The following is a 16,621-nucleotide window of genomic DNA, read 5'->3' as shown; positions in this document are numbered from 1 at the left end:
CACTGTAGGACAGAAAAAAAGTATGGATATGTTATCTCTCTCTTTCTGAGTAGTGATTTGGACTGGCTGTCATGACTGTGTCAGATTAATCCCTCTATAAGGGGCTCACAAAGTAAAAGTTAACACTGGAAAGTGATTAATTAGCTCTCTTTGAAGAAAACTTCATTCATCTCTATTCTATAGCTTCTCTTTGTCCAGGATATATATATCCATCTGTTTTCCCTAGTGAAAAACAGTGTTTTGACTCATTCTGTGTATGGGGACTGAATGACAGTTATATAATGTCAGGCAAGCATTGACTCTTTTAATTATTTAATATTTTGCAGTAAAGTTAGTGCACATATTCAGAAGTAAACAACATCAGAGAATGACACATTTAGAGTAGAGCTAGAAAAGTCTTTTTTGGAAATCCCTTAGGGTGGCTTCAATGAATTTGTCTGGTTTGAGATAAAAATAAATAAAGTTGTCTAAATAATAGAGAAATACATTGATAATTTGTGTTGTTATTGTTGAACTAAAAACATTAAAAATCATTTTCTGTAATTGAAATAAAGCTTAATTAAATCTAAGTATAAATGTTATGTGAAAACAAACAAAAATGAGAAATGTTGCTTTGGCAACACACTGAAAAAAATGTAAGTTGTAGTACTAAAATTACTAAAACTTCAAAATGAACGAAAGCTATATAGAAATATTAAAGGTGCCCTAGATTCAAAAATTTAATTTACCTCGGCATAGTTGAATAACAAGAGTTCAGTACATGGAAATGACATACAGTGAGTCTCAAACTCCATTGTTTCCTCCTTCTTATATAAATCTCATTTGTTTAAAAGACCTCAAAAGAACAGGCGAATCTCAACATAACACCGACTGTTACGTAACAGTCGGGGTGTACGCCCCCAATATTTGCATATGCCAGCCCATGTTCCCAACATTATGAAAGGCATTAGACAAGGGCAGAACGTCTGGATCTTTGCAGGGCTGAATCATCAGACTAGGTAAGCAAGCAAGGACAATAGCAAAAAATGGCAGATGGAGCAATAATAACTGACATGATTCATGATATCATGATATTTTTAGTGATATTTGTAAATTGACTTTCTAAATGTTTCGTTAACATGTTGCTAATGTACTGTTAAATGTGGTTAAAGTTACCATTGTTTATTACTGTATTCACGGAGACAAGAGCCGTCGCTATTTTCATTTTTAAACACTTGCAGTCTGTATAATGCACAAACACAACTTCATTCTTTATAAATCTCTCCAACAGTGTAGCATTAGCCGTTAGCCACGGAGCACAGAACTCGGAACAAACTCATTCAGAATCAATGTAAACATCAAAATAAACACTGTACTTACGCGATTAGACATGCTGCATGGCGAACACTTTGTAAAGATCCATTTTGAGGGTTATATTAGCTGTTTGAACGGTTTTTTATGTTGTTTAAGGCAAGCGCGAGCTCTTGTGGCGTGGAGCACGGGATTTAAAGGGCCACACACCCTGAATTGGCTCATTTCTAATTACGCCCCAAAATAGGCAGTTAAAAAAATTTATTTAAAACAATCTATGGGGTATTTTGAGCTGAAACTTCACAGACACATTCAGGGGACACCTTAGACTTATATTACATCTTTTAAAAAAAGTTCTAGGGCACTTTTAACAAACTAATAAAAATTACAAAAGCACATAAAATTAAAATTAAAACTATACAAATAAAAGTTAATTAAAATATGAACAAATACTTTAATAGTATAATACTAATATAGCACTGGTGTTATTGTTTGATGTCATTTTAAAGCTTATTCAAATTGAAATAAAGTTTGTGTGCTATATAAAGAAATGTTCTGGGTTCAATACAACTTTTATATATATATATATATATATATATATATATATATATATATATATATATATATATAAAACTGGAAAAAAGTATGTATATATATATATTTCTGTTTTATAAAGGATGCCACAAATATTGTCAATAGAACTCACTTGTATTAAACCCAAAACATAGAAATCTCCAGGAGCTAAACTAAAAAAAAAAAAGTTTATTAACAAACAAATACATATGGTAGGTAAAAATTTATTTGGCAAAGAACTGAGGTTTCCCAGCAAATCTAATCATTGCCAGCAGCACAGCATCTGGCAGCGTGTTGTGCTCTGGCATGGACTTCCCCAATCGAAATGTTTTTCACTCCAAGAAACCTGTGGCAATCCCTTAATCGGATTGCTATCTGTTCCTCACAAGACATGTCAAATCTCTGTGCTGTTGTTGTTGCCTCATGCCACTAAATTTTCAGAAAACATCTTCTGTGTCATTTCAAAGACAAAAGAAAGTGTAATTGTATTTATGAACACTGAGCTGAAAGTTGTAACTTATATAAATTATACTGCATGTGTGGGTCAAGGCACGCTGGTTCTTGGTTTGTTTTGAACAATATAGTAAATAAAACATTAGCTGTTCGGATCTACCTGGTTGATGAATATTTTAAAATCTGATGCAAAGTGCACAATTTTTCATTCATCTACTCACCCTTGTATCATCCCAAACTTCTGCTAAACACAAAAAGATACATTTTTAAAAAGTACTGGTTATTCTGTTCATGTTGTTCTTTTCCAAAAATGATGCAAAGCAGCATAAAAATATCATAAAAGTTGTCCATTTGACTTGTGCGTCTTTTGAAATCATATGATAGCTTTCTGCTGGTAATCTTCCCCAATAATGAGCTTTAAAATTCTTTGAAATCTGTGTTTAAAAGTAACCCTAACCCTTCATTTTTAGGTGCATGCTTGACTTTCAAAGATATCATTATTATTTTTATTATAGAAAGTGCTATTTTTATGAGCAGGTACAACTTTTGATATACTGTGACAAGCGAGCGCTATCATGCTGGACGGGCTGTGGTCTAATCACAACCCTTACAATAGTGGGTTGGAACAGTTGTGCAGTTGCCTAGCAACAGGCAGAGGTGGGTTTCCCAAAAGCTTTGTTGCACAATGAACATTGTTGAGTCCACTATAGCGCCTCGGTATGGTTTCCCAAATTTTCCCACATTTCACACATCATTATGGGGTTTTTATGTTTGTGACAGAGGCCTTATTCTTTATTTCAAACACCTACATAGCACCATACTTATCACGCATTAGCCTCTTTCACACAGTAATCCCAGTAAATTGTCGTAAAATGACCAGACTTACTTTACCGTAAATACACTGTTCACACAAGCAATGGCGTACTGGCTTTTTACCGTTAAGAGACTATTCACACATCAGCACCAAAATACCGGTAAATTCTGTGATATCATGTGATTCATGTCAGACATGAGTGACTCATGTGAAATGATCTCTAAACGCTGCGCCGTTGTTTCCATTCACGCGCATAAGTTTCACTATCTGTTCAATTTGACACCATTTTTTGACTTCTGAGTGGCAGGCGTAAGGGGATGATTATACAGAACGGTGTTAAAAACACAAGACGCGCATTAATTATATTATCCAACTGCAGGGTTGCAGCGCTGATGAATGAAACGAGGCAGGGTCTGAAGCGCGACACACTGAAAAACTGTCAAAGATGTCCATTTTGCGCATATTTACATAGAAAAGCAAAGCAGCGGAGCTTACTGTAAACTGCGTGGATTAAGTTGCATCATCTCCATAAGAACTTTATAATTGGTCAAAAGCAGACTTCTTACGTCAGTGCGTTCGGATCTCGTACATGCACAGTTGAAAGCTAAAGGTTAAAAGTGAATCAGTCAGTCAAAACAAATGCTGATACACTTTAATATTTCTCTAGAAAATTAAGTCATGTTAATGTCAGTTTTCTGTTTGTCATACACTGCGATCACATGCATGGTTGAGTCCCTGTATGGTGGTGGTCGCTTAAAAAGTCTTAAATTATCACCTTTGCATAGCAGTAATTACCGTACTGTCAATCAAGGATATATTTAGACAAAGAGGCCTGTTGTCTATTTCTGTACTGCAGAAGTACCTATTTGACTTAGACAATATTATTTATTAGATTGAAGACTTCAAGCTTTATTGTTTTTGTGTTCTTCATAATAATCATAATCACACCGTGTTCGTTAGCTGGCCAGAAGAGAACTGCCCCCTGACTGAGCCTGGTTTCTTCCAATGTTTTTTTTCTCCATTTCTGTCAGCTAATGGAGTTTGGGTTCCTTGCCACTGTCGCCTCTGGCTGGCTTAGTTGAGGACACTTAATATTCAGCAAAGTTACTGATTTGATTCTAATAGTTTTCTATGCTCGTCTGTGCAGCTTTTGCCAACTGGTACAATGTTGTTGCTCGCGGAAAAAAACAAAATGACGGTGCCGTGGGTGGAAACGTGCAGATTAAGTGTTGGTAATATTATAATAAGATCCCCTTCCTATGTCACAAGGGAAGCGAAATCTGCTTGTTTTTTTCACATGCGTCCAGAGAAAGGCTTGCCAAAACAAAGTTACTGGGTTGTCCTTTTTCACGTTTTCAGGGTTGGTAGATACACCGGGGACCCAATTATAGCACTTAAACATGGAAAAAGTATGATTTTCATGATATGTCCCCTTTAAAGAATTGTTAGTGTTTCATACACAAATGATCTACTTGCTGAGCTTCTTGAATGATGTGTGATGATAACATGAGCATGTTAATGATCATTAAAATCTGCAAATGAGTCTGAATATCCTGTTTGATTTTCTCTCATCCGGTTGATAGGGCATCTTCTTTAAAACTTCATTTCTTTTTTGGGGCATCCAAATGTGTTGCTTGCAGCTAAATTGTTTTGCTTTGAAATGAGCAAATTAGAGCCCACACTTCACTTCCGTTTGAAATTTGCTTACTTCCACCATAACGCGGAGTAAAGTTGCTTTTCTCCATCTGTTGCGGTTGGCTATTTGGCCCAGCAGTACCATCATTTCTTGTATTTTTCTCATATTTCCTCCCTAATTTCCTTCACTCAGGGGAGCGATAGATTTAATGTGCTCTTTTTGTTTGGACCCCATGTTCAAATAGCCATTTATCAAACTTACAGCCCAGTGAGCAAGCCACAGTACCGAATACTCCTGTTCACACTCCGTATTGAATATATTATCTGGATTTATAGTAATATCTCGCAGCCCGTGTGGTTCATATTTCATAATTATGAATATGGCATCATGGCGTGACAAGTGGAAAATTGCGAATGACTTAATGATGATGTATAATGCATATACGGTGAAGCAAGTCGGCTCAACCAACCGTATGCATTGCGGCATTTTCCCGTCTTTTAACAAGCCTATACGAATGTAACGGAAATCAACCTGTTCCTTTGTTTAAATCAATCAAATCAAGAGGGTCCGTGCTCTGCTGAATGTTTTTAAGGAGCAGAAAGTGAATTGTTGTGGGAAAAATCAATACTGTAATCATCCCTTTTCTTTGAGTCTCTTGGGTGTGATGATTTTAAAATCTGTCTCTTGTAACCATGTTGCAGAGTAATACTTTTAATATTGGAAGTACAAAGCACCGTCTTACAGATCTGTGTGTGACTCTCTTCCTCAGAAATCCGGGAGGCGTTTAAGGTGTTTGATCGAGATGGGAATGGCTTCATCTCAAAGCAGGAGCTCGGCATGGCCATGCGTTCTCTAGGGTACATGCCCAATGAGGTCGAGCTTGAGGTCATCATTCAGAGACTCGACATGGATGGTGAGGAGACACATACACAAGACTGTGAATGGACTGCCATGAGAAAAGACCAGAATAGCTAGTCGTCTTTATAGCATGGGATCAGATTGCTTAAAGTTCCCATATAATGCTATTTTAAAAGTTCCTGATTTTGTTTTTAGAGGTCTCCTACAATATGTTTACATGCATCCAAGGTAAAAAAAAAAAAAAAAAAAAAAAAAACCACTTTAATTTTCTCATAATATATATTGCAGCATCACCTCTTTTCTCACAGTGTCTGAAATGGTTCGGTAAAGAATTCAGTCTCTTTAAGCCCCTCCTTTCCGAGATCCTACTCTGTTCTGATTGGTCGGATGGCCCAGTCTGTTGTGATTGGTCTACTGCTTACAGTACGTGTCAGAAATGAAACGCCCATTACCAAAATCTTGTCAATGGTGGGGAAAGAGTTCAAGAGATAGTTCATCCAAAAAATTTCAATAATATTCATTCATTATATGCCCATTTGTTCTATTGTTCCAAACCTATATGACTTACTTTCTTCTTAGATCACAAAATAAGATATTTTTTACAATATCATCTTTTGTGTTCTGCAGAAGAATAAAGTCATACAAGTTTGGAACGAGTAAATAATGACTAAATTTTCATTTTGGGGTGAATTATCCCTTGAATTGAAACCCAACAGACATCAATTAGATGCATTTCTCTGCACTGTACACACAATTGACAGATATTCAACAAATTAGAAAAGCTAACTAACTGTAACCTTTTATTGCTCCAAACTATCATATTCCGCACAATGCATGGAGACATACTGATTATGCATGGGCTGATAATGAGAACACTGTTTGACAGTAGGCGTTTTGAAGTTTGACAGTAATTGTCTTGAAATTAATTGAAGGCGAAAGCGGTGCTTTGATGGCTGTAGTGGCAGTGCTTTAAAGAAAGTATCAGCGAGGGTCTTTCAGCTCGATAAAACCCGCATAAAGTTACACTCACTCTGACACTTAAAATATTAAACGTATAACAAAAAATGTAGATAAACTATCGACCCAATCCAGTAAAGAACTAGTTGACCAACCATTCCATGACCAGTATGGAAATTCATGCAAAACTTAAGAAATGGCTTTGTTTTAATGAATGAGTTTGAATGTGATTGGCCACACCCCTACAAAAAATAATTATTCATTTTTATGAAATCATTAATGATCATTAATTTTGTCTAATTGTAGCTGTTTAGTCTCAGATATGTAGTAGAATATATAATGCTTCCATGCTTCCATGATCCACTAAATGAAAGTTAAAAGAAATTTTATTATATATATTAATATTCATTTAAAATACATTTTTTAGGTGGAATTTCTAGAAATACTCCATTTCATGGATTCCCAAACTTTTTTATGAGCCGAACCAAAAATATATGTTTACTTGAGAGATTTTAAGTTCTATTTGCATGTTCACTGTTCTATGATTTTGGTTAATAGTCACATGACATGCAGATGAACAAATGAAATATTTAATCTTTTAATTCATCTATATCTTAATAATATTTAATCTAATAAAAATCTAATCATTTTAGTAAGTTTTATTTTAATTTTTTAATGATTATTTTTAGGATTTAATTAATTATTATCTTTTCATCAACTCACAAACAAACAGCAGTTTACAAAGCTCAAATTTGGAAACTCCTCTCCATTTCATTGTTTTTGATAACATGTTTATAGGTAATATAGGTAAGAAATTACTGTGCAAGCATTCTCAATTCAATGCTAAATAGCACACTTCCCTGACAGAAAATATATATATATATATATTATATTTCTATCCATTTCTATACTTGTTTCATAGAGCCAACAATTGGAACTTGATATCGTGCTAGGATGCATCTAATACATCACGGTCTGCTTTTTAGGAGATGGCCAGGTGGATTTTGAGGAGTTCGTTACTCTCCTGGGGCCCAAACTCTCGGCTGCCGGGATGCCTGACAAGTTTAACGGAACCGATTTTGACTCTGTGTTCTGGAAGGTGATTATTAGCTACTTCTCTCTTATTTCAAGTGACAACAGGAACAATGTCTGCTGCATCTGTCTCTCCCTGCCACACACTGAAACTACATCTAGATTAGAGACACTTTCAATCAGGGCCTAACACTAACTTGTTAATAAATATATATCTTTTTTTTTTTTTTACAAAATTTGAATCTAAAAATCTTTATTTTTGCAAAATCAGGCAGTTATGACATCACATTTTTAGATACCAGTGAAAATTCACTTTTCAGGTAAATTTAATAAAGTGATCAAATTCATTGTATAAAGTAAACATAGATTAATCCTTAATAAAGTTACAAATGTTATTCAGTCAATAGCAGTGAGTGATTTTTCTTTGTCTTTTGATGTTTAATTAATATTAAAAACACAGACAGCAGCAGGAATATTAGGCTGCTGTCACTTTAAGAGCTAATGCATGGATCCAATATACTTATACACATGGGCGTCGGAACCATTGTATGTGGGTGGGACAAGACCCACCCACTTTTTAAGACCAATGATATCAGACCCACTCACTTTTACCGTCTCTAATTCAGTCTAATCCCCCCAGGTGATGCTACTCCACAAACCACCTACTGAGCATAAAAAATACCAAAAATAAAAATACTTTTTAAAACATCGCCAAGTAAAACGCTGCGTTTACAAAGAAATGTCTCTTTACGACCACAACAAACGGGACACTTTTCAGACGCGCATTCCACCTTCGCCTCAGCGCCAGGCGCAAGTCAAACGAGCGCGGAAAAGGTAGATTCAGTTGAACAACAGTGAACTGCGGTCAGATGAGATGTTGTCAGGCTATATCAGTAAAGCTCCAATCAGCCGTTAGGCTATAGCCTACTGTGCTCGAAGCGTGAACATAAGAATTGCTCACGCAAATGCGCCGGCGCGTGCTGCATATTACTTTATTATAGCTTAACTAAAGCGCAAAAGAAACTACGGGCATGCGCCATCATTATTCTGAGGTAAATTAAGTCATGGAATTACCAAACATGCGATTAAAGCTGCCTCAAAACTGCATGCATGTATGTATTTGTTGACATGGTTTTAAAGCTATTGTTATCCAATTTGTTGGCCTTAAAACGTCTTAAAATGCATATATGTACACCAAGGAAATCAAAATTTTCTAGCATAATACATTTTGTGACCTCGGTAAATATAAACCCCTGCGTACGGCCCTGCTTCTTTTCTATCGAATGAAATCGAAGGTAATTGTGTATTTCTCCGGTTGTGCGCACTTTGGGACTAAACTTTGTATGCACTAATGTGTGAAAATAAATGGGAGCAAAAACGCGATTGAATGTAAAGGTTTGTGTCTCGTTGTTCTATTAAAAAATAAAATAAATAACTACCGATTGATTGGCATTTTATCTATCTATCTATCTATCTATCTATCTATCTATCTATCTATCTATATATGTATATATATATATATATATATATATATATATATATATATATATATATATATATATATATATATATATATATATATATATATATATAAAATTGCATAAAAAAAATTTGGAGGGAGGACCCACCCACATTTTTTTTGCTTCCGACGCCCATGCTTATACACATGTGTTTTCTTTCTCAACTATTTATATTCACTTAAGACATAACTGATTATGTTTACAAGGATACTCACCAATACAGGCATTTTGACATAATTTTGTTTGAATATGTCTCTTCAAGCACAAGAAGATTCAAAAGAGAACTCAATTCAGTATTTGTGCGCTCTCTGAGACACGGATTTCTGGGCATGTGCTTCGGCACGAACTGAGTTCTCTTTCACGTCTTGTGCTTAAAGGTGCAATATGTAAGATTTTCTGTCCGCTAGAGGTCGCTAGAGGCCTATTCAAAACAAAGGCTAAGCTTGATGACGGCAAGTTTGAGCGCGGAATCTTTGGACATGTGGTCTTCACCTCACAGCCGGTGGAAAAGAATCGGGATAGGACTTGGGAAGAAATCATGTTCATGGATGCGATTATTAACGCTACTGTAGTATGAAGCAGAGCGCACACAAATCTTCTCACAGCGCGCAAGCTCTCTTTCGTGTCTTGTTCTTGAAGGTTTAAATCAGCAAGGCTTAAATGAGTTAGTTTAAACACAGATAGCAACGTGTGCTGTTCAGGTCTCACCTGCGCTCGCGCTATCAATGGCGATGACTGCGTAAATAACTGGACATTAGAGCAGACGGCACTCGCAGTTAACAGCTTACAAAGAGTAACTGTTTTGTCCACGCTTTTTGATTATCGTTGTTGTAACGTTTTGCGCATCCATCGACTGCAACAGACATTATCTGAACTCTGTCTGTTTTCCACGTTGCTATTTTAAAAAAAACATATTATAGATGCGTCGTCATTCGAGATGGACCGCGGTGCAAGTGCGTACCGAACCGTAAGTGGAGAACCATACGGTTCGATTTTTTGCTGAGAACCGTTGCACCCCTAAAACAAATATATCCGAGTCCTGATCGGGAGGTAACGTCCGATTCCGATCGAGTCTGAAACCACATGATCGGGCCCGATTTCCAATCACGTGATCGGATCTGGACATCCCTACTGGCCTAGTGGTTTTTGGATATTTCACTGCAAAATTCTTACATATTGCACCTTTAAATATTTAAATTGGCAAGGCTTAAACTTTTGTATTGAAACGGTACTGGCTGTCAACTGTCCCGAGCGTCGTTCACATGTTCACGTTCATGTTCTCACAACACTGCATTATTTATAAAAATGTTACTTTTAACTTTGCAACTACATGTCAACTAACTCTCATTAGAGTATTAGTAGACTCTAGTAGACTGTTAAAAGACTTTTAGGGTTAGGTGTTTGGGTTTGGGTTAGTAGAATAAGTTGACATGTAGTTACAAAGATACTTATAGTCAGTAGAAGGTCTGTCTGTTGAGGGACCATCAAAATAAAGTGTAGGTTAAGTTATAAGTGTAGTTAGTTGATAAGTACTTGCTTATAGTTAGTAGAATGTCCATTGAAATAAAGTGTTACCAACTCTACAAATCTGAATATACTTCAATGCAGAAATATATTGCTATGTGACATGATGACTTTAAGCAATATTCATTAATAGATTTCATAACTGAGTCTCTTCCACTGCAAGTCTCCAAGTGAGAAGAGCAGAATATCATTTGTAAGGGCCATATGGTGATTCCCCCAAAGGGTGTGCTTCTCTAATCTCAGCTCGCTGCTGGTGCATTTTTTAGCAGCGTGTTTGACCCCAAATAGCTACAGGGGTCTCCCTCTTAAACGTCTCTCTGTGTAATTATGAGTTCAGTGCTATTAATGTGTGCACTGAAATCAAAATCAACCCTATCTATTTTCTTACTACACATTTTTGGTCAGTAGTTCATGTTATTTTAAAGAAACATTTTTACACATTTAATGATCCAATGAATTCCTGACAGGCAAAATCATGTTGTTGTTGTTTTTTTTTTTTTTTAATTGAATATCCTTTTGTACTTTTGACCAAAAGTCTAGTGTGCAGAGGTTCAAACAGTAGAGCATGACGTTAGCAACACCAAGGCCATGGGTTTAATTCCCAGGGAATGCATGAACTGATAAAAATGTATACCTTTAATGCCAGGTAAGTCTCTTTGCATAACAGCATCTACTAAATAAATGAATGTAAAGTAATGCATTTAGACTAATTGAAGATCGCATAAAGAATTTCAGAATGAAATTATACAGCTTTGTCTCTGTTTTTAGTGTGATATGCAGAAGCTGACTGTGGAAGAGCTGAAGAGACTCTTATATGACACTTTCTGTGACCACCTGTCAATGAAGGACATTGAGAATATCATCATGACAGAGGAGAATCACATCGAAAATCCTGAGGACTGCCAGGTTGACATTGACAGTAAGAATGATTTTTTTTTTTTCTTTTTTCTTTTTCATAACGCACAGCTCTGGCTGAGATACAAGTAGAATTATTATTATTTCCCTGTCAAAATCATGAGTTCATCATCTTGATTAATTATGTTAGGTGTATATATAGAGGGGTTCAATTGGAATTTTGGAGGAGACCCAAAAAATCCTAGTATTTTGAACTAGGCATACACTACTGGTGAAAAGTTTGGGGTCAGTATACATTTCTTTTTTTATGTGAATTAATACTTTTACTCAACAAGGAAGCATTACATTGATAAAAAGCAACAGTAAATCAAATAATCCTGAAAAACATTCCCAAAAAATATTAAGCAGCACAACTGCTTTCAACATTGATAATAAACAGAAATGTTTCTTGAGCAGTAAATCATCTTATTAGAGTGATTTCTGAAGGATCATGTGACACTGAAGACTGGAGTAATGATGCTGAAAATTCAGCTTTGACATCACAGGAATAAATTATATTTTAAAATATATTCAAGTAGAAAAAATGTATTTCAATTGTAATAATATTTCACAATATTTCTGTTTTAAAGGATTAGTCCACTTTTAAATACACTTTTCCTGATAAATTTACTCACCCCCCATGTCATCCAAGATGTTCATGTCTTTTTTTCGTCAGTCGAAAAAAAATTAAGGTTTTTGAGGAAAACATTCCAGGATTATTCTCCTTACAGTGGATTTCAATGGCTACCAACACATTGAAGGTCAAAATTACAGTTTCAGTGCAGCTTCAAGGGCTTTAAACGATACCAGATGAGTAATAAGGGTCTTATCTAGCGAATCGATTGGTCATTTTCGAAAAAAATACAACCGTTTATGCTTTATAAACAAAATATCGCCTTGAACGTACTTTCCGCTTCCGCATTCTTCATAACGCTTACGCTGAATGTTCTACGCCTTCCCTATTCAAGTTACGGAACGAACGCGGCGCCAGTTTCGTTTTTTTCCGTAACTTGAATAGGGAAGACGTAGGACATTCAGCGTAAGCGTTATGAAGAATGCGGAAGTGGAAAGTACGTTCAAGGCGATATTTTGTTTATAAAGCATAAACGGTTGTATTTTTTTCGAAAATGACCAATCGATTCGCTAGATAAGACCCTTATTACTCATCTGGTATCGTTTAAAGCCCTTGAAGCTGCACTGAAACTGTAATTTTGACCTTCAATCTGTTGGTAGCCATTGAAATCCACTGTAAGGAGAATAATCCTGGAATGTTTTCCTCAAAAACCTTCATTTCTTTTCGACTGAAGAAAGAAAGACATGAACATCTTGGATGACATAGGGGTGAGTAAATTTATCAGGAAAAGTGTATTTAAAAGTGGACTAATCCTTTAACAGCATGTTTGATCAAATAAATGGAGTCTCAATGAGCATAAGAGACTTTTTTTATAAAATTAAAAAATCGTACCGACCCTAAACTTATGAACGAATAGTGTATGTGTGACATCATATAAATAGTGCTTCTTACAGAACATGAAAGAGACTTGACTAACTCAATTAAATGTTTGGTTTAAATATTTCTTGAAAAATAATTGAATGTTTTTAAGTTAATTTTTAATTCAAATTTTTATCACTTTTCAGTAACTGTACATTTCTAATTGACCTTTCCCTTAATTTTACCTGTCATCTTTCATAGATTTTCATGAAATTACCTATGCCTCCTAAAAAGATTGTCTAGGTAGGCAGCTCGCTAGGTTTTGGAACAGAGCTGTGGTTTCTTGCAGTCCTACATATTTACAAACCCCCCCTTTTTTAAGCATCCAGTAATGTTTATTATCTTTTCAAACACTTTTGAAACTTTCACACATTTTACATTTAATTTCAAGTCATCATCTCCAAACCTTGTCTTATTTCTCCTGATCTTCTTATTTGTTTCTTCAGCGGAGAGTCCAACCCAGCAGGTGAAGCAAACATGCGTACGGAAGAGTCTGATCTGCGCCTTCGCGATTGCTTTCATCATCAGTGTCATGCTCATTGCAGCCAATCAGGTGCTTCGCAGTGGCATGAAGTAACGTATGGACCGCTCACAACGTAGATTCAATTCAACATAAGACAGTGACAAAAATGGCTAAAAAAGAAAAAAACACGCATACATGCACACACAAACTGGAGCAACTGAAAAGTTCATTTTATCTACGTGAAATCCAAATGTTGTAACTGAAATATTTTTGAGACGAGCTACAGCTTCCACTGGACAGAGTTTTTCATATTTGACAACTGTTTCAAAACGTAACGCAGACGAATATATAAACGCACACATACTGTGTCTTACCCTCAATGAAAAGTACATTAGGAGAGAAAGAAGAAGTTTATACTGTAATGGACTCAAAAAAGTTTCCCCTTCAAACCGCTCTCTCCCTCTTCAGTATGTTTTGGGTGAGTTTAGCCGCATGGACATCTCCAACCGAGGATCCTACTCTTCAATGCATGACGATGCATGGATTTACAATAGTCTGGATGCACCATTAGAGCTCAGCTGTGCATCTGTTCACCTATATATCAGATCCCAATGCAAATTTTCCGGAGAAAGACCCGTCTCACACATGTGAAGAGTTTTGGATATGGAGCGGAGGCCGTTTCTGACATTTTACATCCAGTATACTGTTCCCTTTGCATGAGAATAAGGGCTGTTTAGGGCATGCTCATGTCATGCAATGTTAGTCTTGTGTTTGTCGAGTAACTATCGTGGATTTTTACCTGTTGCACATGCCTGAGATGATTGTAGTAGTACTCTATATGGTCAAAGGGGGCGTGAAACAACCCAAAAGTCATGCTATACCACTAGTGACATACAGTATTAAGAGGTTTGTAGTACATGGATAAAAATGCTTTTCTTTTCACCTGAAATACACTATGCATTTTCAGGCTCACTGTTTTGAATGATCAGCAACGCTCGTCGGTGCAAATGTAACTTACATTTTTGCAAACATTTGCACTGTAGTTATCACGTAGAGGTGATAATTAGGAGCTTTTGAATTGAAATGACACGACTGACAGGAAATGATACCAAATGATTATGTAAGTCACAGGATAAAAGGAGTATTTGATTTCTGACATATCAGGAAATGATTTAATGGTCGTTTTTGAACCAAATCGTTGTCCATTTAAGCTTATCGCCTAACCTAAATGGATGATCAAGATGTTTTTATTCATTTGCAGTGTTAGGAATATGTGTATTAATATAACCTGAGAGCAAACACTGTGGTATATCAGTGTTTCACCTCTATTTCAAAATATATTGTTCACGTGTCCATATGAATGTGCCATTTGTGACATCGTTCAGCGTTTTCCTGGGAAACATAGTACGTTTGGGAGCAGGTTCACTTGATGATCACGGAACAGAGTATCTAAGGTGTGAATAATGTTTAAAATATGAATGTCAGGGTTTGAATATGTATCAGCTGTTAGTGTGTCATTCGTTAAAGGGCATTTTTCATTCGTTTTCAACTCTGCCCAGGGCCTGAATTGATTTAGCTGTTAGTTACAGCACCACGAAACTCTTACATTTGGATGTCCAGGTATAAATGAAATATGCAATGGATGGAAACACCCATCTCAGCACGCACACAGGCACTACCATCGAGTGACAGTCAAAGAGGAGTCACAGGACAACAATGTACAGGTTTCCCCCATTATACAGGCACGATTACTCATTCACTTATAGAAATGGGAAAACTAATAATGTTTCCAAGCTGCAATCGCTTTAACCAGAGAATAGCCTGTTATTTAAGACTAGCACAAGCTGATAAGGAAATTCTCATTATATCATTACCGGATTGGCTGGTAACCCTGTATGCCCCAGAGTTTTATTTGTGCTTAGTAAATCAGATCCAACAGAATTAATTATTCACAATAGCTGCTCATTTAAAAAAAAAAAAAAGAAAAGAAAAGAAAGAAGAAATGCAACAAAAGCAGAGCCTTGTTGAATGCTTTCAGATTTATCACACTATAAATACCTTAAGGATCTATTTCTACTTGCTCTAGCCCTTAAAAAACTTTTGTGGCTGGTTATAATGTATTATAATCAGATTAAAAAGATTTGACTTTAATATTAAATAAAAAAAAAAATATATATATATATATTATTAAATTAAATTACATTTTTGACGTTAATAAGACCAGTTGCTTAAAGGCTTAAAATTATTTTATTATTAATTTTTGACATGAATAAAAACACCTTGAAAAAAGGAGTTACAACATGGAGCAATTTTTTAGGTTACCTGACAAAACAATTCTTGCCATGCAGCAAGGACCAATGTTGGTGAAGGTTACTTCTAAAAGTAATGCATTACAATATTGCATCACTTCCTAAAAAAGTAACTAATCGTATTACGTATTACTTAAAGGTGCTAAATAGGATGTTTTGTTTTATCCATTTTTGCAATATTACTTGAAACTGTCTTTACTAACTGATAAAAGACTATTTATTAGGTGCACAGAAAGGAATAATATTAATATACATCATCTGTGCACGAGGTAGGGCCCTAAAAACATCAGGCTTGTCAATCACTGCCATGACGTTCCTTGTGAGAGACGTACGCGGCTGCGCGCTCCAGTAACTTTCCACACTCCACAGGCGCCGCATGCAATGTTTTTGTCAGGAGACAGGAATAACAACTGCAGATTATGAGTTACCTGCGGTGAGTCCGACATAATGAATCCACTAACACGACACAGCGAATGCCGGTGGTAAACAAACACTCGTGTTCCAATACTCGTGCACGAGTTTTGGGAGGCGTTCCCTTGAAATGAGCTGTGAAGGAGGGGGGCTGTTCTTACGCATGCGCTCATTTCAAAAACTCAGTAACAGTCTTTGGTTTCTCAGTCGACGAAAAGATCCTATTTAGCACCTTTAAAGCTGCAGTCAGTAAGTTTTGCCTCTTTGTCGCCATCTCTGTTTGAAACCTGCAATTGCAGTTGTTTGCGGAATTATCATTTTTACGCGAGTTGTGCCTCAGCACGGCTCCTCAGCGCGGATGAATCTAATGTTTGCTGTCAGTCATCGCATCGGCA

At 36.1% G+C, this 16,621-nt stretch overlaps 1 protein-coding gene across 1 annotated transcript in view; it reads left to right on the top strand.

Moving 5' to 3' along the window:
- Window positions 1-16,007, top strand: part of LOC125267308 (calcium-binding protein 7) — a 46,016-nt gene extending 30,009 nt beyond the window's left edge. Inside the window, exons 2-5 of the mRNA XM_048188818.1 lie at window positions 5,536-5,679; window positions 7,568-7,680; window positions 11,426-11,576; window positions 13,490-16,007. Of these exons, the coding sequence (XP_048044775.1) occupies window positions 5,536-5,679; window positions 7,568-7,680; window positions 11,426-11,576; window positions 13,490-13,620 (539 nt within the window). The 3' untranslated portion in view covers window positions 13,621-16,007. The remainder of the gene's footprint in view (window positions 1-5,535; window positions 5,680-7,567; window positions 7,681-11,425; window positions 11,577-13,489) is intronic.
- Window positions 16,008-16,621: the final 614 nt, after the last annotated feature.

This window comes from Megalobrama amblycephala, linkage group LG4 (genome assembly GCF_018812025.1).
Source record: "Megalobrama amblycephala isolate DHTTF-2021 linkage group LG4, ASM1881202v1, whole genome shotgun sequence".
NCBI lineage: Eukaryota > Metazoa > Chordata > Actinopteri > Cypriniformes > Xenocyprididae > Megalobrama > Megalobrama amblycephala.
This window is presented reverse-complemented; position numbering and strand designations above follow the sequence as displayed.